The sequence below is a fragment of the Anoplopoma fimbria genome, chromosome 21 (assembly GCF_027596085.1).
Source record: "Anoplopoma fimbria isolate UVic2021 breed Golden Eagle Sablefish chromosome 21, Afim_UVic_2022, whole genome shotgun sequence".
Lineage (NCBI taxonomy): Eukaryota > Metazoa > Chordata > Actinopteri > Perciformes > Anoplopomatidae > Anoplopoma > Anoplopoma fimbria.
Window position 1 is genome coordinate 13,523,949 of NC_072469.1, and position 26,227 is coordinate 13,550,175.

Sequence of the window (26,227 nt, forward strand, 5' to 3'; positions counted from 1 at the left end):
CTTACTAATTTATTAGCATGAAATATCAGACCTTGATGTTTCCCTGAACATACCAAGACAATACTTGCATATTGTACAGTAAATTGAGAGCACTGATCCTTTTTTTTCTTTGCTTTGCTTGTAAGGATTAATTTGGTTTTCGCACAATTGTTTTTATAGTTCCATTTATGCAGGTCGCGGGGCCAGCAGGCTTAGGAGGGAATTCCCAACGTCCTTCTCCCGAGCAACGCTTTCCAGCTCCTCATGGGGGACCAAGAGGGGTCTCCAGGTCAGACCAGATATATAATCACTCAAGCGAGTTCTGGGTCTCATGGGGCCTCATACGAGTTGGAAGTGCCTGGAAAACCTCAAATGAGAGGTGTCCAGTAGGCTACTTGATCAGATGCCTGAACCAACTCCGCTGGCCCTTTTTTGAAGCGAAGGAGCAGTGGCTCTACTCCGAGTTCCCTTCGGATGTCTGAGCTCCTCATCCCCTCTCTCTAAGGCTAAGTCCAGCCACCCTACGAAGGCAGCTCATTTTGGCCGGTTGTATCCACAATCTCATTCTTGCCGTCATTACCAAAAGATCATGACTATAAGTGAGGGTCGGAACGTAGATGAACTGGTAAGTCGAGAGGTTTGTGGGACAAGGTCAAAAGCCTCCTTCAAGTCCACAGAACACATCACTAAACTAGATGGGCAAACTGCCATGACCCTTCCAACGGCCCTGCAAGGGTAAAGAGCTGAATCCTCATGAATCCTCCAGGATCTGCGGTTTGTCAATCGTGTTAACTCAAGCACACTCTCCAGTCCCCCTTTTAAAAATTGGAACCACCACCCTAATCTGCCACTTCCGCGGCACTGTCCCCGACCACCAAGCAGCACCGAAGAGGCGTGTCAGCCAAGACAGCCCAACATTGTCCAGAGCCTTCAGCATCTCAGATCTCTATCCTGGCACAGATGACATTCTAACCACAACTTCTTGCAGCAACTTCCACACATGGCCCTTTCGCAATCCATGTCCCCAGCCACCATTGGGATGCACAAAAAATTCCAAAGACCTTGTTGACAGGAGCCTGAGCCAGATGTTTCCAGTTCACGCTCCCAACACGTTTAAGTTTACCAGGGCTCTCCGGCAGCCTCCCCCGTAACCTGATCCAAATGACCCCCAGCTGGTGACCAGTTGATGGCTCTGCTCCTCTCTTCACCCACACCAAGACATATGGCCCCATATCTGATGATTCGACCAAAAAGTCGATTATCGATCATTGCCCTAGGGCGTTCTGGTACCATGGACACTTGTAAAAAAGCCCTATGCCGAACTGCTGTTTGGTGCACAAGCATAAACAAGTATCAGCATGTCTAGGTCCCATCCTTTGCTTGCCGTCCAGCTCACAATGCACCCAACCCCAATGCCTATCTCTGCAAGTGGTGGGCCCACAGTGAAGCGGCTCCATGTAGTTTTTCAAGCTGTGCCAGGTCGAGCCCCATGTGCCAAGGCCCGGGCCGCCAGCCGCGTGCCAGCGAGCTCTCCTTCCAGGTCGGGTTTCAAAAGGGGGCCCTGGTTTCCCTTTTCAGGACAAAGTGCGACAACTCTTTCTCGGCCGATTCATAAAGAATCAGTAAATCACTCTTTGTCTTCCCCCTCCGCTAGGACCACTTTGCTTTGGGAGACCCTACCAGGAGATATTTCCCTAAAACACACAGCTCCCAGGTCACTCGGGCACACACCCCCCTCCATCACTTTAAGTTAGCGATTCATTGTTATTTTAACTGCACACCAGAAACTCTTCTGCCTTTACATCATTGTTATTTGCAGATGAGTGTGATAATCTGACTTCAACATCCAAAAGCGTATTCAACCACATATAGGTTCAAAATTAAGCTTCAGTTTAAGTGAGTGAGAACTGAAAGACACAATATTTATCTGAATATCTCACTTCCGTACACCTGTAGAGCAAGTGATGCATGCTTGGCCTAATTTTTTTTGTCGAACTGGCTTTACATCACTGGCATGTGCTTGAACCTATCTCTAAAAGCCTTTAACTGCTCAGCTTCCCAAAGATGCTTCGACTCGGCAACAGCACTCTTGTCTTTCTGCTCAGGGCAGGAAGAGTACTGGGAGTGGGTAGATACAGATGTAATTTATGCCTGGTAGCTGCAGGCTACTTATGATCACTTTGTTTGGAAAGCATTCGTTTTGTTTTATTTTTAATGTAGCTAATGTATCCCGAATTTCCAGCAGGAAAGTGGATGATTGATACTTATCCTGTAACACTCTGAAAGTCTGTCAGCTCTGGAGCCTTATTACAAATCCTGACAAGTGCAATGGCATCCTGATGACATCTTATACAACCCTGTGTTGCATAATGAAAATAAATTATTCTTAAATCCTTGAATCTTATTATTGCACAGAATGTAAAGCTTCCCAAATCTTTTTTGGACTGAGAACACATTGAACTTGCTGAGATTAACCTTTCCAAACGATTGTTATACAATTCACTTTAATACATCGAACCTACCACTTGAGGAATTATTGATGATTTATAGGGAAAATGTTCCACCTTTTATGTGCTGTATTTTTCCAAAAAGCTGGTTTCTCTTGTTTATGGAGCCATGCTGGTTGTGCCTACAATTACCAGGATGCACTGCTTGCAAGCTTCTGTTGCCCAGGGTTCTTGCTGGCTGAAGTCAAGTTTTTTCTCTAGAGATATACATTTGAAATTAGAAACCTCATTTTGGTTCATTTATTTACCTTGGTGTCATCAGAGGATTTGAATAGAGCCAGACAAATGTTCACATCATCAAGATTAGTGTTTTCAAAATAAACACTGAATGCTAAACACACGTTTGTTTCTACAGTAGGGACTGTTTATTTTACAGATTGCTAACTTTTAGAATGGGTCAAAGGTTTTTCAAAATAAATAGAAAGCCTTAAAATCTAATTTAAATGACAATGAATTAATTCGCTATTATGTCCTAACATTATGTCAATAATAGGCTATGTGTGGTGTTTGATTTTCATTATTTTCATATCCCCCAAAAAATCATTATCAGCCCTTAAATATCAAAGCAACACTGGAAGTAACTGAATTCAACAATGCTAATGTCTGCCACTTCCCTCCTTACACCAGCAGGGTGTGCTTTTATACAAATATGCTAATACACAATGAGAAGAGATGTGACTGAATTACACCGCAGAACCTCATACGTTATTCTGAAATAATGTTAACCTTGAGTTATATAGCCAGGGGCTAATTTCAGCCTCTCTATGGTCTGAGCCTACAGACTGTGAGGCTCGCTGTATTCCTGGATCATCCGAGGACTAAATCATTCATGATCCTGCTTGGATGCTGAGACTCCCCGCTGTGACGCCGGATGGAGCTTTGGCCGGGGAGAGGAGGGAGCATCTTGACATGTTTATCCTACACATTTTAACAATGTGAAATGGTTTTAAGATTAGGATAATGAAAACCCCATCAAATAATGACAACCAGTTACTTAACTCTGATGGTAAAGCCATTCTTCTACTTACAATATTTTTTTTAGGGACTCTAGCAAAAGTGACATTTAAATCATTCAAACTTTGGTGGAGTTCCAGGGGATCCCCGACACAGACCCCCTCTAGGTTGGAAAGCACCTGACAGTGAGGGTGCTGAACCTGGAGGGGGCAGGCCGGCCTCGGGGATCTGGTCGCCGTCCATCAGCGCTGACGGACGGGCGGGGTGGGAGCGACGGACCCAGCGTCTGCTGGTTAAAGACCACAACTGCGTCAAGCTCAACGGAAACACCCTGACTAGACTACTTGAATTTGCCTTCAAAATAAAACAAACTAAAGTAACCTGTGCGTGCACGGAAATAATGTAGATTATAATGTGCAACATTTGATCACATATAGAGACAATAACTTTAAAATGCATTATAGCACCATTTATAATAATGGATGAAACCAGGCTTTATGGATACATTCAACAATCTAGACATCTAGAAAAATAAAATGCCTGCACTGTTGTCTATTATGATCCACGTTGTTGACGCCTTTTTAATCGCCTTTCATGTGCGTTAAGACAATAATTATTTTAGTGAATTTGATCATTTCAGCCAGCTTACCCAGCATGCATGAGTAGATAATTTGGATATATTGTTTTGGATTTATATTCAAAGACATTGTCATGCTTTCATTGAATTACAAGTATCTGTTATCACCTGCTAACAACGCATCCCACCACACACGTGATGACCAAAGTTTTTTTTTCGTATTTCATACTTTATTTTCAGCTGGTCTTCTTAACCCCCCCCAAATAGCAAAACATGCACGCTGGGGTCGTCTAAAGCTTTTACTTTGACGCTCGTGCCCGGATATGCGTTGTGTTGCCACAGCGAGCTTGACCGCGCGCAGAGAGGCGGGGGATTGAACAGACCGACAGACTGGAGGTCCGCAGCGGGAGAAGTCGGAGCAGCCGCCGCTGAAATAGGTGGGAAAAGTTGCTCCTAACTGCCTCTACGGTCGACGCGGAACGCGGGAGACACGCGACAGGAGTCTTTCTAAAGGTTGGTATGATTCATTCTCGTGAGGGGCTTTATGTGTGTGTGTGTGTGTGTGTGTGTGTGTGTGTGTGTGTGTGTGTGTGTGTGTGTGTGTGTGTGTGTGTGTGTGTGTGTGTGGTCAGCGCCTGGTCAGCGCGAGGCTATTGGCTTCTGAGGGGAGTTACTTTGTTGCTATGCACGCTGTTGCAGACTGGAGGATCGTGTCTGAGTCAACCTGCAGAGCTTTTCTGTCCAAGTCTCTGTACATATGTCTCCCCACCGGTAAAAAAAACCCAAACCTATCTTGCGGTGTGTTGTTCGGCTCGGTAACGATGCTTTCCACGTGATCGCATCAGTCTGTGCAGCAGCAGCAGCAGCAGCAGCAGCAGCTCCTCCAGATAGGCTCCAGGTTATGTGTCCTCGCGGTGTGTTTGGGGTTGGGGGGTTGTGTCCCCCGTTAGAGGCTGGGCTCTTTCTCCGGCTGCCCTTCCCTCGATGTCGACTCAGAGTCCCTTTGTCATGAAGGCACACGGATTAAACTCCTTTTGTGTTGTGTTTCTGCGGTCCGTGGGGGCTGGAAGGGGGACCTGCCCCCCACCCCCACCTATGCTGCCCCCCTCTCCACCACCTCAGCCCCCCCCAACCCAACCCTTCACGATTCATAGAAACCAAGCTGCTTGTTGTCACGGCTCCTACATCGCATCATTACCCCCCCCCCCCCCCCCCCCCCAAAAAAAGAGGCTTTTTTTTCTCCCCCCCCCCATGCACCGCACATCCACGCATGCAGCAGATGATAACCCGCATAGATGGAGTGAAATGCAGCAGTAGCAGCACATGTTGGAGTGGATGCTGCTCGGCCACATCTGTTTTGAATGAAGCACGGGGGACAACAAAGGCAGTCCGGGGTCTCGGGGTGTTTTGCTGCTATACGGCTGCTGGTCTGCAGATGTAGATGCAGACAAAAGCCCAGGTCGTGATCCCTGTGTTGACGCATACCTTATTTATCATATACTTACCATATATATATTTTTTTTCTTCTTCTTCTCCTGATTGAGTTCTCTGTGACAGTGCTTTTACCATGATGCCATTTCATTACAAGCATGTTAATAGATGAATGACACGTGATTTCTACATATCCCTGTCATACCATAAGAGCAGTATAGGGCCACTAGCACGAGGGGCTCAAACATTGTTTTGTTAGCATTTTTGTCTTACCAGAGAAGTCCCCATTAAGATGGTTCCTCGGAAACAACTTCTGTCATCAGATTTTTTTTTTTGTAAACAACATCAGCTGTAGACTTGCACAATATCCTGACAGATCATGTGGATTTGTTTTACAAAGTAGATTTTTAGGCGATCTGATAGTCAATAGGTTGAGTCTGACTGCAACAGCATAAACAAACCAGGCAAGAACATACAGTAAAACCTGATGGTTATCATAAACCAGCTGTTATTGACACCTTGGGCCCCACTTTGAAAACTACTGATTGATTCCTGTGATAGGCTGGTGACCTGTCCAGGGTGTACCCTGCCTTCGCCCATTGACAGCTGGGATCGGCTCCAGCACCGCCGCGACCCTTAACTGGATAAGCGGTTACGGAAGATGGATGGATGGATGGATGGATGGATGATTGATTCCTAAGGAGTAAAAAAAAAAATAAGGGACAGTGGGGCTTTGTTCCATATAAGCAGATGGACAATCGTGGTTCAGTCTCAGTGCTGTGCTGAGCTGTGCCAACCTGTTCCTACACATGAGCGCCGTCCTTTGGATATCCACGGAGCAACAAGTTGGCCCACGCTCTGACTTCACGTCACCCTGACACCATGCGGCGACTGCAATTCTATTGCAGCAGAATTTACTCTCTCGTGTCCTCTTGCCAGGACCCTGAGACACCACAGCAGTTTACAGAGAGACAGAGAGAGCGGGGAGTTGTACATTTCTGCTGTATTGTGCCAGAGGAGCCAGTTTTTAATTCATGTTTAACTGAAGGTTTTTGTCAAAAGGTGATTGATGTCATGCTCCATCTCCAGAAAGACAATCAATGTTCCGTCGCAGCTGATTATTTTATGCCACAAGCTTGCTTTGTCTGGCTTTGCCGGTTTGGTAATCAGCTCTCTGACGCTGTGGGGACTGTGAAGTGGCTTCGTCATACACTTGGTGTATATTTGGGAGCCTTTTATCATTTTGGATAAGTGTCCCCAACTCCAAATGCTAATGATATGAAGAGGACAGTTGCTGCAGATAAAGTTATCTTTGGACTAACTTAACGGCGTGACATTCTCACCCTCCAGCCCCGTCATGTCCCTTATCACAGCTCCTGTATCTAAGAATGCAGCGCACACAGCTCAAACACATCGGAAACACGGCCTGTATGTACTAAAGCGCAGCCGGTCGGGACGGCGGAGCTCTTCGTGCAGCAGTGGTGATAGTGGGCCTCTATCATGTGGGTGACCCAAAGCTCAGACAGACTACGTCTCTAACACGTGCGGGTGATGGTGTGAACTGTAGATTGTGGCTGTGTGGCATTACATGAGGATTTGTGAGTCACTACACAAACTAAAACAGACAGTAAGTGTTCCTTGAGAGACAGTCATTCACAAAGGCTTGGACGGGTGTGTGTGTGTGTGTGTGTGTGTGTGTGTGTGTGTGTGTGTGTGTGTGTGTGTGTGTGTGTGTGTGTGTGTGTGTGTGTGTGTGTGTGTGTGTGTGTGTGTGTGTGTGTGTGTGTGTGTGTGTGTGTGTGTGTGTACTTCATGGCTGAAGCTTGTGTGGGGCAGGTTTAGACTGGCCTGCTGTCGGGCACACATACACTCAAAGCCCAGGCAAGATGCAACACTGTGTGTGTTGAAACAGATAAGACAGAAACTATTCAAGCCCATTATAAAAAAAAAAAAAAAGCAGCCCAGCTCTCATGGGCCCAGACGGCTCTAACCACCGTAAATCTATTCTGGGTGCGTAGCTGTCGGTCTGAACTTCAGAGCGTGTGTACATATTCCTTTGCATAAGGATGGACCCCTTATAGATTCAGTGGCGTGTTCTCACGCCTCACTAAAAGCACCTGCTTTTACCGCCAGGATGTCAGTCCGCGGTGGCGGCGGGGGCGGCAGCTATTTCAGGGAGGACGAGGGAGAATTTGATATGAGGGGAGCCGCGGCTCGTTTGGTAGCAGCTCCTCTGCTATGGGAGCATCCCGGTATTTATTTAGGCTAACAGACGATTGGAGACTCTCTTACAGCAAGATCAATGACAGGCCTCGCTCAGGGACAAACCCTGCAGGAATATCGAGGGGCCCCAGATGTCCCCTGACACAAGATCAGGCAAAGCTTTTTAAATGTTTCCAACTTGTAGCGTCATCAATGAGTAATGATGCCAAACTGCAAAGGCGAACTCCCAAAAAAGACACGCATTATTATTTTGGGAAGCATTCTCTGAGGGACTGTAAGCTCCAGGGAGACATTGTAGTCGGTGGATCGCGTGCAGGATCTTGGGGGTCACATTGTCATCAGCTTCAGCTCCGCAGAGGGCGATCAGGTTTCGGGTTGGATATCCTTAGCGGTGGTGTCGGTTACCAGAGCACTAGGGTTTGACTGTCTGTTTTGGTTTTGGATGATCACAGGGGGGGGTAGTCATGTGGTGTTCTTTACTCGACTCACCAATAGAGTACTGTCTGGTGGTGGATTGTGTCATAATGCGAGTGTGTTGCAGCAATAGGACTTTGTGGTTTTGATAATCAGGTGAGTAATGCCTTGGGCTGTGACCGGCTGGGAGGTTCATACGATCATATGTAAGCATGCTGGTGTGGTTTTTGTGGGTGAATAGTCATGTGTGGGAGCTTGTTGAAGGTCTTTCATATTTAAAAAAAATATATATAGCTCGTGACATTTAACAGTCTGCCTTATCTTCCGCAGCCCAGCAGTTTCCCTCCCTGGTCAGACATGAGGAGCCCCCCTGGCCTGGGTCGCTGAGCAGCTGAGGTCAGAGTTGAAGTGCGCGTTCAGGCAGCCATGGCCGACAGGGAGGGGCTGCCCATCGCCCCGGGCCAGATCTACATCGAGGTGGAGTACGACTACGAGTACAAGGCTAAAGACAAGATGGTGGCCATCCGCCAGGGAGAGTGCTACGTGCTGGTGAAGAAGACCAATGAGGACTGGTGGCAGGTGAGGAAGGAGGAGGGCACGAAGGCCTTTTACGTGCCGGCGCAGTACGTCAGGGAGGTGCGCCGGGCGCTCATGCCCCCACAGAAGCCCACCTTGAGGGCCAAGCCCACCGTTTTGGATATCTGCCGGGCGTCCGACGAAAACCTCAACAGACCCCAGCCAGAAATGTCCAGCTTTGGCCGCCCGTCGCCTTCCTCCACCCCGTCGCCATCCTCGGATCGCGTGACGCCGCTGGCCCTTTCCAAGGACGCCAACCAAAACGTGGGGAGTCCCCACCACTGCAAGATGGTGGCCGAACTGGTGCTTCTTCACAACAACAACAACCATCACCACGCCAACAATTCCACGTTGCCAAGGACAAGGGCGGACTCGCCTCCGCTCAAACTGGGGAACAACCACAACAAAAGTCCGGACAGCGACAAGACCTCCCCGCCGGGCGACCCGCCCGGAGATCGGCTTAACAAGCTCCACAACGACTCGGAGTCTGGGGATGAGCTAAGCAGCAGCTCAACAGAACACATGCAGGTAAGGTGCTAGTTAAATATTTTTGGAAATGGCGTTCCTAGAAGGATCTGCTCCATTTGATGCATTTGGGAGCTTTGCTTTTTGTGCAATCTTTGGTAGCTTCAGAGAATAACCTACGCAGAAAGCGGTCACCGTGTTGAAGTTTGAGGGGCATCGGACGCAACGCTTTGCAGCTCCTTTGAGACAGGAAATTTGGAGTACAGGCTCTCATGAGCACCGTTGGTTTTGTACCTCCTTGTGCCTTTGCTCCTTTCATTTCGTCCATTCTCCCTGATTCATTTCCAACCATGTGCTCATTTTCCCCCCTCTTGGGTCGGCTGCAGATGACCGCTCCTGTCCCCATCAGATCCTGTCACATTGGGCGGGCAGAGAATGCATGCTCTTCCCTCTCTTACCGAGCTGCATTCATTCATCAGCTCCTACAGCGCTCCATTTGCAAACAGTTTTTGTGCTTCATTTGCCAGATTTGACGAAAGCAGCAACAGTTGCAGGTCTTTATTAAAATGCTTCTGTTCTGCCCTTGAAGGGGATTTTGTCTGGCTTGTACAGATGTGCATATTGTTTCGTGGGTGCTGCTGCAGTTGGTTCATTAAAGACTAAACGCTCTGTTCACAGCTTCACTGTTAAATGGAGGGTGCTGTAATTGAGTATTCAGGTAAATTTAGCACAAGGAAATGCCACAAACTCAACTGCTGGTTGAATTGTGTAGTTTCTTTCGTGCCACAGGAAGGCGTGCAAAGGTATTATCAAACAAAAAAACGACCGCTTTATGGCAGATAATCCCTGCACGGGGTCTGGTATCTGTATCAAGTGACTAAGCACCATGCATGGATCCGAACTTCCTGATGCCTTCTCCCACCCTCTGTGATATCTGTCTCACCAGTCTGATCCAGGAGAATGGAGGAACGGGTGGAGGGCTGCTGGTTTATCTTTCCTTGTCTGCAGCAGAGGTAGATCAAAGTAGTAAAAGGAGATTTTTCTTCAGGAGCCAATGCTCTTCAGGGCCATTTTTTGGGGCGTCTGTATCTAGGCAGGGTCAGCTTGTTGCAGAGGGCTGCTTGTGTCCTTTGTTCCACAGGCTGCAGCAGCCTTCCTCCACCACCACCACGGAGTGAACAAAGAGAGACGGGCTTGAATGGAAAGTAGGTCATATCTGCGGAGGATCAGTCTGTAGCCCCCGTTGCCCCGCCGTGGGGACCACTGCGCCTAGTGTGAATGCCATGTGTGATGCGCCACGTGAGGGGGAAAAAGAAAGTGAGAATGGAAGCACACCGACACAGTTCACAACTCCAGAGCCCCACATGAGGGACGGCTAAATGGTTTATGGGTCGGAATTGACAGGCCTCTAAAAGCCCCCCCCCCATCAAGGCGAAAAAAGGGTTGTTTTTGGTGTTGCTGCCCGCCTCCGCAAACCTTTTTGAAAAAAATCCACTTTATGCTTATCAAATCACACGGTCCAAAATAAACACACATTTCACTCTCGGCCATTTACATTTGCATGGGCAGCTCTTTTGGAGTGTCTTTCTGTCAGGCTGCAGTCGTGCTGGAGGGGCGGATGAGAAACAGACAGCAGACAGGATTCAGCCCAAAACTCCCCCTGTGAAGCTCAGCGCCCTCCGTGGTCGCCGGGGCAGGTGGAACCAACTCCCTCGCTCTTTGTGGTGTTGTTTCTAGTTTGGCCTGTTGCCAGGCAAGTGAATGACTCTGTAAAACAACAAACAATTATTTTATCTCCCCTACTTCCACTGGTTCCTGTCATTGCGGGGTTGCAGACAAACTGGGCCTGAGAGAGAAGAGAGTAGGGCCGACCAAAATCTTCTATCCCAATATGGGTCATTTCATATCTGATGTGTTGGTTGTCTTTTTAACATAACTGTATCTAGAAAAAAAAAAAGGGATTAGAATCACCTAAATGAAGGTATTAGGGAAGTGTGAACAAGATTCAGTGTGCTCAGAGTTGGACCTTTAAATAAACAGCACCAGGGGAGGAAAAGTTCACAGCCCAGACCAGACCCCGGCCCTGCTTCCTCTAAATGCTGCCAGACGCAGCACAGGAACCATGAAGCTGAACTATGATCAAAAACACACTTTTCTTTCTTTCTTTGACTGTGTGCATCGTATGAGATCTACCAGGAAAAGGTGCTAAAACATGAGGCTAACAGTTTTCACTGTACGACTGCTTATTCTACTTCTCATCGTTTGACATAAGGTGTCTTGATGAAAATGCGTCAGTGATGATGTTGGTCTTTTTTTCATTTAAACTATTTTGATAAGAAAAAGCGGTATGATGTCTTCATACTTTAGAAAGCTCCCTACAGAACCACAGAGGGCACAATACTGGGCTGAGCAGGAGATCCTTGTGACAATAAAACTGAACCTGATGCGTAAAATAGTTCCCCCCCGTGCCGTCTTCCCTGTTATCCATCCACCAGGACCGGCCTCCTTCAGCCTCCCCTCCGCAGACACGCTGAGCTGCCGGATGGTTAGATGGATGAATCTGTTAGGAGGGATTTGTCGCTGACATGCCTCCGCTCGAGTGCCAGCTGGCCTCCCCCCTCTTAATTGATTAGATCTGATCTCCGGTGTCGATTAACGCCTCTGCGTCTCTCTCGGTGTGTAATTTGCTTATCTCAGGGGCTCCGGCGGCAGAGTTGCGCGACGGTCCACTCCCCCCGCGCCTCCTCAGCACCTTGACGGGCTGCTTGGGTTTGTTGTCACAAAACCCTAGGCGTGCTCCTGGGTCTTACTTAGTTACCTCCCCCCCCTTCTCCCCTCTCCTCTAAGAGCACTATGCTCTTAAGGGATTGACAAAATAAACCTCTTTTCCTCACTTCTCTAGAACCTGGCAGTGGGATAGAGTGTTTATTTTCTTAAAAGGCCGTGGCAAACCATGATTTAAAGGGCTGTTTTTCACCCAGACATTGTGGCTTTCTTTGCGGCCGTTCGTTTTTTAAGGACTCTGCCTTGTTGCCTATTTTAAAATTCAACAGAAAAACATGACCACACAAAGCCTCAGTCGCCACAAAGCGAGTTATTTTTTGAGTCTTTTGGAATACTCGCATCTTCTTAAGAGCCGGGGGGGGTCGACACTCCAAACGGCCCTCTTTTTCTTTCCCAGAGCGCAGTGACTTAATGAGCGGATGGAGGCCGCTCTGTGGGATTGTGTGAGAGGCCAGATTGTTGTTGTCTCTCTCTGAGCAGTGTGTGTGTGTGTGTGTGTGTGTGTCACCGGGGGGAAGATGTGGCGGCGGCCCACAGACGTGTTTGTGTCTGTGACTATGCGACCGTGGAGCCAGCGGTGGCCGGCCCTGTGCTCCCTCACTCTCTTGATTAGAAAGACCTTGAGAAGCCATCTTACCGTTTTCACACCATCACACTACAAAAAAGGAATCAGCCACTGAAGAGGAACCCCCAACCCCAAACCCCCGCCCTTTCTTTCACAACTCCCAACACATTTATCTTGTTAAGTAACTCCTCGTAGCACTAACACGCCGCTCTCCGTGTTCATAATAAAAACCAGTAATTCCCCCTGGAGATTACAAGCTGGATCAGTAGCCCCCCCCCCCCTGAAAATAAGCCGCCTTCCATTTGTGTTTCACAGAAAATGTCCTGGAAAGTTCTGCAAGGATGCCCGCAGTCACAATGACATAACGGGCTCGTAAATGCATCCGCACGGATTCTTGAAAGGGTTTTGGAAAACAAAAGGAAACAGCTGAGTGGAGGCCAGAGTCTGTCTGCCCTCAACCTGCTGTGTGGTCGTCTTTATAGCTGCTGAGGAAGGGGAGGGGGTTGTGGGCGCAGCGAGACGGGGACAAAGTGCCAGGACCCTGGGCCACCGGGTCCCCCGTGGGAGGGCAGAGACCTGGGGACAGGAGGCCAGACAGATATGCTGTCATTTTTGGGTAAATGTGAAGATTCGTCGTGGCCCGTGAGCCGTAAAAAAAAAGAGCGTGATGAATGACTTGAAAGGGCGACGTTACAAGGCCTCCTTTTTAAAGACGGAGGAGAGCGTTCAGAGAGGATGTAGCAAGCGTCTGTTGAGATATGCTCTAATGCATATGGATCGCTCACCGTTTCTTTCACCCGTGTGCTCTTTGGCTCATGCTAAGTTGTGTGTTTACCGACTTGTGCAACGGAGCAAAGGCTGAGAATGTGCACGGGGGGGGGGGGGGGGCTTAGCAGAGCGTTGAAATAGACTGCTGCGTGGGCGTGGCACTTTGAATATGTATTCACTCCTAGAGAGGTTTGATGGAAGTTTGCTGCTGCTATTTCGGTGCAGTGAATCAGATCATTATTGTCCTATGACGCGAGTTTTCTCCCACGTGACGCAGAATGTGTGTATTGTTCATTTAAAGGACAGATAAGTGGCTGAGGAGAGAGTCTTTCTCTCGCACTTGAACGTCCCGGGAAAGCTCTTCAGTTTACAGTGCAGAAACGACCTCCTGTTCCTGAACATCCCAACGCCGCAATAACCTGCTAATTACATGTTGTGCTAAGTGGATTCTTTGCCCCGTGGAGGCACATCATTTTTTGCTGCAGAGCAACTTCCAAATAAGCTGAGATCCTTTTTGAAGTTGGAAGGTGCTTCTATTCTACTGTTACATAATGGCCCAGTAAATAACAGCAAGTGTGAGCGTGAGCAGTGCAGTAAAGTGCTACCATGTCCCGTGTGCCTTGCCCTGTAATCTGGAGCTGCGCCGAGAGACTTACTCCCGGACCGGCTGAAGAGGAGGCCCCCGCTTGTTTTCCAGTGCATGCTTGACATTCCTGCCTCAGTGCCTGCACACTCGCACACAGAGAGGCAACAGGCGAGCAAGCTAAGTCAATGAACGTCCACTTTCCCCTCAAAAGCCAAGCGCAGGGACCCTTTTCAGTAATTTGATGTAAAACTGGAGCAAGTTGTTCATCCTTGTGAGAGTCTGCTACCTCTCTTCTCTTTCCTCTGTCTGGGCCTTTTTAGTTTCTCTTCACCTTTCCTCTGCTAACTCTCGCTCTTATATCTCTTTTTTTTTCTTCTTCCTCTTCTACTGTTGGCTTAGTATTCCCCTCTCCTCTGTCTCTCTGAATCATGTTATCAGATGTGGTCCAACCTGTGAGCACCATTTATTTTTTTATTCTTGTCTAACCCACATCCATCCTGATCTTCTGTGACACAACAAGAGGATTAAACCCCCTTCCCCTATCTGAGCCTTCTAGACAAACCACAAGAGCTCATGTTGACAAATCAGGCTCGGGGGGGGGGGTTCCGGGTGTATCATGTCTGTTGTGTAAGGTGCAGGATATTAAACCCTTTAATTCTTCCCATGAAGTGCTGGCTACAGATGAGCAACATTAAATGGTTCACCCACATTCTTTTTCTCATCGTATACACCGAGGTTCTAGGCATAGATTTGAGGCGAGTCATTTTGGATCGAAGCAGCAACAAAATGTAATGAAATATTCAGTGTTGACCTCTGAATTCTATTCTTGGGCACAAAAGTGGACAGTGAAACAGATCATCATATGATACTCCCATACCAATAAAACTGTTGCAGTGGCAGCTACCTAATGCTGCATCAGGCAGGTCACATTGCACAAATCCCCTCCTAACTCTAATGATTGCTGACATTAAACTGATGGCTAATTGTCCGAGCTAGATATTTATTGAAGGGCTCATTCAGACCAGCATTTCTAGAGAGCATTTACAATTTTGGACCAAAATCTTCTCCTCTCACTGATGAGTTGATCAGCTTGTAAAGATTAGAGCTGCCATGTGGTGTTTTCTTGTAAACCAGCACAACTTGTGTAACATTCACTATTGCTTACCAAAACACAATGTGGGAATCCTTGAGCTGTAACAAATGTGTTTCTGTAAAAAAGCATTGTTTACATCTATTTCTTCTTCTTTACTGCCTTTGCTGGCGCATTGCAGCATATCTTTGTGCTGCTACCTGTTCAATGGAATAGGGTGACACCATTGATAGGAATGAGTATCGCGTCAACTGTGTGTGTGCAACAACAATATATAAAAAAGGGAACCCACTTGTAGAAAAACACACTCCGTAGTGCTAAAACTCCAAGAGGAATCTCTAAGTAATTGCACGTGGTGTTGTGTCAGCTTTGAACTTAAAAAAAATCATATTTGGGCTGTTGACCAAATGCTTCCTGACAGTGCTGACCTTTTTGGAGATTGAAGATAACCAGAGAGTCCAAAATACAGAAAGCTAGAATGGATAGAAGGGTTAGCATGGGCACAAAAGGGCATCGGTGCTGCACATGTGCAAATTAGCACTACGCACTTGTGGTTTAGTCTATTTTTGTCCCAGATAATGCTACATTGCTAACAAAAAATCAGTGTTGAAATTGGCAGGAGGAGAGCTAGTTAGCGTTAGCCGTTAGCAGCAGGTGGGCGGAACAGTCCTGCCAGGCCAAATAACGGAGCTAACGGCTAACGTTTATGGAGGTTGCATTGAGTTACACTGGGATTTGTTGATGGTCTTTTCAGGAAAAATGAGTATAATGCATAGGTCATTTATAACATTATCATGATGGTTCCAAATGTAATCCTGTATAATTTGGTTCTTTGGTGAGAAACTTGAATAAATCCAGTTGCTTGAAGATGTTTTCACAGAGAGTGAATTATGACCTGTTTAACTTGCTCTAAGCAGCTCTATGATACATCATCAAAATTACCAACGTAAAGATTTGTGACTCGTTTTGTGACGTTTCACACTCCATTAGACTCTCAGGTCTTCCAATAAAATACTTTAGGTGGAAAAGCCTGTCGCGTGATTTCTCTGAGAGCCCAAACTGCATCAGTGTTCATGTAACTGAAGAACATAGTTTGACAGAGGAGAGACCTTCCTCTCCCTTTTTTTTTCTCTCTCTCTCTCTCTCTCTCTCTCTCTCTCTCTCTCTCTCTCTCTCTCTCTCTCTCTTCCTCTACCTAGTTGGTTGTAGTTCCCTGCACTCCAGTGTCCATAAAAGCCGCTCTGCCTGTCAGCCCGTGAAGCAGCGTGGGGGGGGGGGGCACACACACATCACATCACATCACCTATTTAATTTGCACACTCCCGCTCTCTCTCTCCCCCTCTTCCTCTCCTCACTCCATTGCTCGCTGAGGTTTACTCAGTCCCTGCCCCGTCGTCCACTGTCCCCCTCTCTCTCTCTCTCTCTCTCTCTCTCTCTCTCTCTGGGTCCGCCTCGCCGCTGTAGCTCGGTGCACTGGGACATCATGTACCCAGAGAAGGTAAGACACTTTAGCCGGCCTGTTTTTTTCCGACAACACCAGTGATTTATTTCCCCCGTGCTTCATCCAGCATCCTCCCTGCATCTTCCCCTTGCCCCTGCTGTTTGGGACATTTTTCGCTTCCAGTGTGATTCCTTTCTTATCCCCTTTCCACTTTCAGAAAACATTCAGACCGACAGCACCAACTGTGTGTGTGTGTGTGTGTGTGTGTGTGTGTGTGTGTGTGTGTGTGTGTGTGTGTGTGTGTGTGTGTGTGTGTGTGTGTGTGTGTGTGTGTGTGTGTGTGTGTGTGTGTGTGTGTGTGTGTGTGTGTGTGTGTGTGTGTGTGTGTGTGTGTGGCACGCGTTGGTGTACTTATGTGGGATTTATTTAGCAAGTAACTTGACCGCCCCCCCCCCCCCCCCCGCTGTGTTTTCCACAGAGGCCTGTGTTTGCATATAAGTGATGATGCTCCGTGGCCCTCAGTGCATAGTTGCATAACTGATGCTGGCTGTGTCCAGAGCCTTCCAAACAGCTGCCTCCTGCTTTGGATGAGTGGACAGGTCAAGCTATGCTTACACCAAACCCTCTGAGGACAGCGATCAAGGTGTGGGGAACTATTTGTGTTGGACATCTCTTACAAAGCTGTCTCTGTAAGATTTAAGCGGCTATTAGCACCACATGCCAGTGGAGTCATTTTGATATCGCCTTTCCAGGTATAAAAGCGCCGGCCGAATGTTTATTTTTTGTGTGTGTGGTGTACCTCGCTTCCGATTTCTCCTATTACCCCTGAATCCAGCGCGGGGATCAGAGTCAGCAGAGCGCTAAAGTGGAGACCCGTCCCTCCTGGCTGTGCTGGGCTTTGTGGTTATATCTCTCTCCTGGTTTTTGCCCCGACTGGTGTTCCTCCGGCATAGGGACTGACCGCAATTTTAAAAGTTGCAACAAAACATGCTTTTTGAAGATGAATGCGAGGCGGGGACAAAAGTCCAACAAACTCCCTCCTCCTCCTAGCCAGCTAGCAAGACGCTACACACAGCAGGGGGGGTCCGTTCTTCCTCATTCATGTGTTTAGGCTGTTCTTTTGACTTGTTGCACTCTCTCGTTTTGTACAGCTTGACAACAGCTTGTCTCTCAGTGATTTTTTTTTTTTTTTTTTTTTTTTTTTAATGTAATATCACGGCACATCACTGTGGATCAGAAGACAATATTTGTGAGCCATCCAGCAGTGCTGTCCTCAGGAAATGGGAAGGTGCCTGAAGCACCGGAGCGTGGGCGTCTTTTTGAGCATCAAAGGCCACGTATCGTCTCCATCATCTGCCGCCGATATCGGACAGGGACAAAAAGATGAGCTGGGAATCAATCAGCGCTGAAATGGTTCCGTTAGCCGTCGTCCTAAAGGATTCCTATTATTGTGAAAGGAGATTGGAATTGGTCTGTCGCCATAATGTAGCAGCTGTAGCAGTCGCGGGGAAGGCGTAGAGGAGCCACTGAGGTGTGGCGTGTGTGCTTAAACTCTGCATTCTGTCGATGACCTTGTGCTGCTCAGTTTATTGATCTTCCATCAGTGGAGTTTGCTCTACTGTTTATCATCAGTTTGGGTTTTTGTAGGTCATTTGTGCACTAGTAGTTGAGGGAGTGCTGCTTTTTTTTCTTTTTTTTTTTTTTTTTTTTTTTTTTTACAGCTGAATTGACTTTCCAGAATCTCTGTGTTTTTGTCCTCCGAACCTTCCACCAGCAGCTGTTGCTGAACAGAGATACGACGGTGGAAAACAAAAAGAGAGAGAGAGAGAGAGAGAAAGAGAGAGCGAGAGCTGTACCGTACCACTGTGGATCAGTCTGGATCCTTCTGCCAGCTTAACAGCTCCGTACCCAAACAGTCATTACAAGCGGCAGATCCAATTTTAACACAGCAGCAACACGCGTCCTATAATTGCACTCGGATGGGCTTTGGGCTCAGCGGGGAGTCTGCCAACCCCGAGCTCTGCCTTTTGGGGCTACAGTCCCTGTCTCTGTGCATTTCCTCAAAGCGGGACAGAAATAGCTCACGGATAAAAAAAACAAGAGACACTAGCAGGCTGATCAGTGTCCTCGCTGGTACACATGGGGAGGCGTCCAAGGCCAGCAGGCTCTCAGTGGCCTTATATTTGACGGTGTGCGTTAATTAAATGGATATGCCAGCGGTAACGGATGTCTCGGTGTTACCGTCATGCTCTTGCGGCTCTGCAACAGCGTCAGCACGTTTGACCGCCTCTTTGTGCGATTGATTGACAGCTTGTTGACTATTCTGTCAGGGAGGGATTACAATAAATGTAAAGAACAGCTAGCATCTAATGCAGAGGAGAAAGGTGGAACCTCTCAAACCTTACAGTAATAAAACAAGTGCTGTGAATCAAATAAGGGACCTGTTCTTAAGGAGCACTCTTTGGTTCATATTTGTATCTCCACCATCGCCCTTCAAAGCACGATATCTTGTTTTCCTTTAATTCTTGATGGACCTTGGTCGGGTCAGCATTATCTTGCCTGTATGGGAGCAAAACAAACCTCTCTCTGTTGACTTAAGCCAGTAGTTCCATTTTACTTCATTTGCAGCCTTCGCACACCATTTCCTCAAACCAGGAATTCAGAAATTGGACCAAAATCCATGCAGTGATGCTCCTGTTTCTACATGAATTAAAGTGTGTCAATATCACAGGTGTATTATTGAGAAAATCCTTGAAATTGTGTCTTTTTAAACTGGCTGGTCTCAGATTAGCACACCTAATCCCTGATATGCCAATTTTCCCATAACCTTCTTACAGAAAGACAAACATGCTAATTCAATCTACACGAACAAATTCTAATGAAACACAATAAGAGCATGATTATGATATAATTGCTAAGCGTTTTTTCCCTTCTCGTGCCGTCTCTTTGTTTTGTCTCCGCTGGGGACCAGGCTGTGATTGTTTACCACGGATGGAGGTTACATAGACCAAATCCATTCTGCTAATGTTTCCACAGTGAAGGGACACCAGATAGTTGAGCTCATTTGACCCCCGGCGCCGCTAACCATCTGCTCAGACAAGTACTGAGCATTAATGCTTGTTTACATCTTTGCAATACATATTATTATCTGACTATCCTAACTGGCCTTTAAAATCATTTACTATGTGACAGTGAGACGTAATGTGTTTTAAAAAATATTTATTCAGACTTTTTAGATTACATTTAAAAAAAATCAGCAGGTTTACTTCCTCGTTGTATCTTCTGTCGTGTTTGGGTGCTTCAGAGGATAAGCCTGTGCACATATGTATTATACACTTATTTGTACGGCTGTTTGTTTTCCAGTGAAATGCTACTAGAACAGTGTTTTTGAACGGATTAAACTCCAGAGAGAGACCGGGCCAGAGCGCCATAATCAAAAAAGCGGGTGAGCTTCAGGCACCAGCAACTGAGGGACAGTGGGGCTTACAGGTCAGCCCCCACCCCACCCCACACACACACGCACACACACGCACACACACGCACACACACACTAGAATGCAATCTTCTTACATATCTGGATTAAGAGGTTGTGTACAGTGCATTCCTGGGTTAAACCCCCTCCGTCCCCCCTCAAACCCTGCGGTCATCCCGCACCGACATGTTCCAGCATTTTCTCATCTCGTCAAACAATGGGCTCATTTGCTCCGTCCTGACCCCGATGGCAAACCCCCTCCAGTCCACAAACCAAGTGTGCCGCACTGTCGATTTCCAAAGACCGCTAGGGGTTTTCAAGAGGGTATTCGCTGCTTAGTTGAAGATCTCCGTTGTTCCCCTAATTCTCTAATTCATTCTCCTCACTTGTGTCTGTCGCTCGAAGCCCTTGGTGTTAATTGGAAGGCGAGTAATCTGTTTTTCTTCGAGTTTTGGGGTTATGTGGTTGCTCTGTGGCCCGGGGCCAGGACCCCCTCCCGGTGGCCCGTAGAGAGGTTTGTTGTTGTTCTGCCAGCCAATCCTCCAGGCTGTTGAGCCCCCGATTGATCTGAAATGAGTGGGCGTTTGCAACCATGGTGACACATTCAAATCAGACCGCAGCCACTCCAGTGCCCATTGGGTTGCGGGGCGTGATGTCAAGGAGAAAGCGGCTGCTTCCCACAAAGATCTTTTAATTAGTGAATAATTAAAAGGGAATAAAAGAGGAACCATTGTTATTCCTTATCAAGGCAATAAAAAGAAGAACTGCATCAGAATAGATTAGCATATAGAGCTAAATGTGCACAATATAAGGGTGGCCTGCATCTTGGGCACTCTGAGGTAGGTTGTAAGTGTAGGGCTTGGCAGGTTTAGATGTTATTGGGAATCTAAACTAAAAGGACTGGATAGGATAAGATGCTTCAAGTCAATCTTATTTATATAAGGACTACAATCACAATTCACAAATTTGCCTTAAAGGACTTCATAGTGTGTATTATTATACAGCACCCCTTGTCTTTTGACCCTAACACAATTTTGAACATTTTTGACTTTCTGTCAAAGAACCAGATATTGTTTGACACAGTTGGTCATCTTTGGTTTTGTTGAATTTAGAAAGGGAGAGTCTTGTCCATCCAAGCCTTTGAAGTGGCAACCAGTCACCTAACATTGTTTAAAGGAATACTACACCCTTAAAATAAACAATTGTATATCAATTACTCACCACGTGTTACTTTTGAATTCTTGAAAAAAACAGAGAAAAGGGAATTCAGCAACGGACAAAAACAGAGTAAGTCCGTGATGAATTGAAGCAAATGAGCTCCAGGTTTAACAACAGAAAAACTATATCAAAACATACCAACTCTCTCACAACTCATGCATTGTAAACCAAGTCTCGTTTGTGCAGACATAGGCTCACTACACATGCATCTTTACTAAAACCTGACCATCTCAAATTGAAAGTCTGAAGCTTTTTAAATGGCACACCTTTTGGCGATAATTCACGAATGGATAAACGAGACCTGGATTACACTGCAAGAGTATTGTGAGAGTTTGTAAACAGATGTTTTGATATAGTTTTGCTATGTTAAACACGGACTCCATTTACGTTAATTCATAAAGGATTTACTCTGTTTTCAGACTCCCAGTTCCCCATGGAGACATGCAAGAAAAAAGTTTTCTTCAAGAATTATAAGGGTGAAATATTCATTTTCAGTATAAAATGAACATGACTTTTACTTTTTTTGTTCACTGAATGCTTGAAATAATTCCTGTTTCAGCCATTGCCAAACTTACATTTTCCTGAGCTGATAAAGTAGCGGTTCGGACAAGGAAGTGGAACCAGGTCTCACCCCAGCTCCTCTAAACCATCTCTGTGCCCGTTTGGGCCCTGATCCAGTATCCCTTTGTTTCTCTGAAGCAAACCCACTGACCCTGCGGCACCATTGCTCCAGATCCCCATCAGCACCACTCAGCAGAAGAGGACCGCCTGGTGGCTCAAGGTTACAGAGTCCGCCAGTCCCTGCCGAGCCCGGCGCACATTCTATCAATGGGCCTCGGACAATTTGGCGGACAGAGTTGCCTTTACGTGCCACCGCCGACTAGACAAAACAATAGCACCATTCTTGCTAATGTGGCAAGACATGCCCGGTGGAAATTAAATTGCTTTCTACAGAAGCAGCCCTGTGACGATCAATTACCCGACCAAGACCCTTTTATGGGTCATTCGGAGGACAAAAGGGAACAAGGCCGTTCGCTTGGATACATTGCCTGGGAAAGTTGGGCTGTATGGGACAGCTGGTTCTGTGATGGTACTTTTTAGCAGAATGATTATTTAGCTGGATCTTATGTGTTTTTCCAGAAATTAAAAGTCAATTCTCAAGCCAAAAGTTTTAGGCAGCGTAATTCCGACAAATCTGAGAGGAATTGCTCGTTGCAGCAGGTATCACGCGGAAGCATGGCAGGTGTCAGATCGGGAAGAATACGTTGAAGTGTTAATCAGGAGGTAGCAGGCAGCGAAGAGTTCATGATGTGGGCATGTTTTCAGTGTGACATGCAGAACCAGTGGCCAGCTGATGATGCAGTTCATTTCTCTAAACCATGTGACTGGGCAGCATAGATGACAAGGCAGCCCTCTCTCTGACAGGGACGCCACACAACAATGGCTTTACAGTGGCTACTGGAACTTTTCTCTGCATGGATGTAGAGAGAGACCGGGGGCACGGAGAGGGGAGCGCCGGCCGGCTTGGCAGTCTCTGGGTAGTGGGCCGAGCGACCCATGACCCATACGAACGGGACACAATGCACCTTTCTGTCACTGCAAGGCCAACGCCAACACACAAACACACAATCAAACGGAGAGGCTCAAACACCCTGAGTCATGGTATGTGGGCAAATGGGTGGATGGGCTGGAGATTTAAATGTGCCCTTTTAATGGTGCGTAGCCCAGTAGCCCACTTTCCGTGTTTCTTGGCCACGTCACCATAAGGTCATTATTATTCATTAAATCTACAACGACAAACGCCCGCAACAAGTAACCAAAGACAAGCAACGTCTTCTTACTGATACATGACCTAAGTATTATTAGAAATTCATGTGACCACAATCGGCCTACTAACTGTTTCATCACCAGTAAGGTGGTCACAGACTTTAACATGTGGTCTCTGATTAGAATTCGCAGTGCAGACGCACACAGCCTCGAGTGCTTGGTGAGAACCATGTCGCCACAAGAAAATAGCTTTTATCCCTAATTGATTCAATTTGTTCAGGGCTGCGATTTATATAATCAATTCATCTGTAGATTATTATTAGAGCTGAAACAGTTTGTTGATCGAAGGGCCATTGAGTAGCACTGAGGGGGATCTATTTGAAGAAATTGAATATTACACTCACCTAAAACTACGAATCGTTGTTTTTTTCGTCAGCTTAGAATCTTCATATCTACTGAGATTGTCCTCTTTCACAGAGTCTGCCTTGTTGCACCGATATGATACTGTATGCTACAGTAGCACAAAATGGACAAACCAATAACTGGCGCTAGGGAGGGCCTTATGCGTTTTTACGTTACCTGAAGACCACCGTAGTTCTACAACACGCTTGTGAAACTGCGATAAGAGCTGCCACAGTCTTCTAAAGGGAGGAGTGAGCGCAGGTCTATTGAGGTGGTTGCAATCTGCAACCACAGCACTAGATGCCACTAAGTCCGACACACTTGTCCTTTAATCAGTAAACGAAAAATGAATCAACTTTTTTGGTAATCAAATTTCAAGCAAAAAGCCCAAAACTTTCTGGGTCCAGTCTCTCAAAGATTTTGTTGTTGTCCAAATGAAAACCATGTATCTCCAATTGTGGGTTTTGAGTATTTCATTATGGGTTGAGTAAATTGTAATAGAATTTTTAAAGTCCCGTATGATTAATATCCATTTTTGCAGTCTTCTTCTTCCTTGTCCATGTCGGAGCGTTGGAATAGCACGTTACCTGTGTCAGGAATGTATCGCCTCACAATCATACGATGGCTGCTTTAATTTTTCTAATGGCAGGCATGTCTTCTATGAAGGTGACACCTCCCCTACACCCAAGGTGGAGGGGGATTACTTTGTGGTGGGAGCTTCAGGATAACAGTTTCCCTATGCCGAGGTACCACGGTGCGTTGCCATTGATTTGCAGTTGCTTGGGCTGAAATAATCAGTCAGGTGTTGATCAGAGTCCTGTTATTTAATTATCGCATACCCTGTACCAACACCTACCACATCCCACCCACCTCTTTGTTCTGCTAGGCCTCGTTGAGCAATAATTTGCGAAATTAGCCATATGTCTGAGTGTCGTTTGAGTGGTGTGATTATCTTTTACTGCCAGAACAGAAATCTGTGTTGCTGTAAATATGCAGTTTTTGTTGTTCCTCGAAGTCTCCTCCTGTGCTGTGCCTGAGGCGGAGGAGCGGAATGAGTTGTCCGAACCGCCCGCTGGGCTTTCTACTCCGTCTCTGCTCAGGTAATTCCATTTCCTCATCGTGAATGCAGCCGTCCCCTCTGTGGGAGGCCCCCCGCTGTCAGTCTCTCTCAGCCCAGATGTACCGTTACTGTCTGCCACTAAAGAAGAAAAAAAACCCCACTCCCTCCATTATGTCGCTCCCGCCTTTCTACTCTTCACCCTCCTTCCTGAGGGCTTCCTCTGTCCTTACCTCCGTCCTCTTTTAGCGCTGATGACTCACTACTCTGTGAATGCCACCATTGCCTTGACTCCTGTCTCTCATAATCCTTCACAACTTTAAAAAAAGACATTTTTTGTTTCTGCTCATGGAGAATGGTGATGAGTTAAACCTACAGGTCCTGTGTTGTGTTTTAATAGAACGATGCTTTCCTTAGCAACCACAAAAAAACACATAGCAACACCGCGTTTCAGTCTGCTGTTTGCTGGAATACATTTGCGTTTCATTTAGGAACTATTTCCTTTCAACCACAGCTCCAACATGAACTACTGCTCACAACATGGTGTGTGGATCTTGAGTGACCAGGGGTCATGATTTCTGGAAAGATTCGTTGCTGTTGGGTTTTTAAAATGTTTTTGTTTTTTTAGCACTTTGTGCGCCACAAGCTGAGTGCCATCTAACACAATTGTACTGGATCTCTACAGCCAATATTTTCGAAAGTAGGCATCTCACACTATCGAGATGAATAAATAGCATTACATATAAAAGGGGAACATGTGTGTTTTTGATTTTATGGGTGAAGGGTGTCTCTTTAAAAAAACAGACACCTTCCATCTCATGTTCCAAGAAACATGTCTTTCACCTCAAGCTGAAGCACACCACTTCCTGTGTCTGTCTGTGTGTTTGTAGGCTGGTGTGTGTGTGTGTGTGTGTGTGTGTGTGTGTGTGTGTGTGTGTGTGTGTGTGTGTGTGTGTGTGTGTGTGTGTGTGTGTGTGTGTGTGTGTGTGTGTGTGTGTGTGTGTGTGTGTGTGTGTGTGTGTGTGTGTGTGTGTGTGTGTGTGTGTTTGTTTACCACAGCGTGCTGGTGTTTGAGGGTTTTCGTCTGGGAGGAAGTTTCCATTTCCCTTATGGGCAGCTATCGTCTGTTGAAGTGGTACATCCCTCGGCGCTCCGCTCCACAACACGTTCAATCAGCGCCGTAGAGAACGCGATACCGACGGCTGGCATGAATATCTCAGCCTGCATGCTAACATGCACGCCTGTACACACAAACACACAAGCTCTTATATTTCTGTAACGCGCCCTGCATGCACTCCACGTTGGGTTAAAGGGTAATGTTGGAGTGTGGCAGCAGCGGAGGAGAGAGATGTGTGGAATTATGGCACTTGAACCTCCAGGGCGGAAGCGTAGCACTTATCTGGGTCACATTCTGGAGAGAAGGATCATTAAATTTGGAGCATTAGAAATCGTCTACAAGAGAGCAAACACACACCAATGTGTATGCATGGCTCGAACACAGAGTGAGCTACGCACCGGATGAGCTCGCATCCTTTTCTTCATTTTGCCGCACCCACCTAAAGCTGAAACGACATTGAGATGAAAGCACTCCTCGCCGCGTGTTTGATTTTCAATTAACCTGATTCACCGGGGTTAATCCCATCGATGCACCACAACCGAGGCGCTCCCACTCTGTTCTTACCAGTAATGAGTCATCATCTCTTCAAGCACGTACGGACACACTCGTCTTTGTCACTGCCATGGGCATTATTGGAGGAGATAAAGCAGAAAGACTAATGAACACATAACAAATAACACGACCTTGACTTTGAACTCAAAGTAGACTTTATCTCCAGGTTTGGTGTTCTGGTGCGTTCCCATGTGGGGGCGGCACCGTTTTAACAATCCAAAGAATATCTTTGGGGCTTAGAAGTTTACATGGTGACTCATCCCTTATTGTTGCACAGTATCA

At 46.7% G+C, this 26,227-nt stretch overlaps 1 protein-coding gene across 5 annotated transcripts in view; it reads left to right on the top strand.

Annotated features, from left to right (window-relative positions):
* Positions 1-4,353: 4,353 nt before the first annotated feature.
* Positions 4,354-26,227, top strand: part of arhgap12b (Rho GTPase activating protein 12b) — a 56,374-nt gene continuing 34,500 nt past the window's right edge. For all 5 annotated transcript variants that reach the window (XM_054623064.1, XM_054623063.1, XM_054623065.1 and 2 more), the window contains exons 1-2: positions 4,354-4,530; positions 8,416-9,189. In XM_054623064.1, the coding sequence (XP_054479039.1) occupies positions 8,512-9,189 (678 nt within the window). In that variant the 5' untranslated portion in view covers positions 4,354-4,530; positions 8,416-8,511. The remainder of the gene's footprint in view (positions 4,531-8,415; positions 9,190-26,227) is intronic.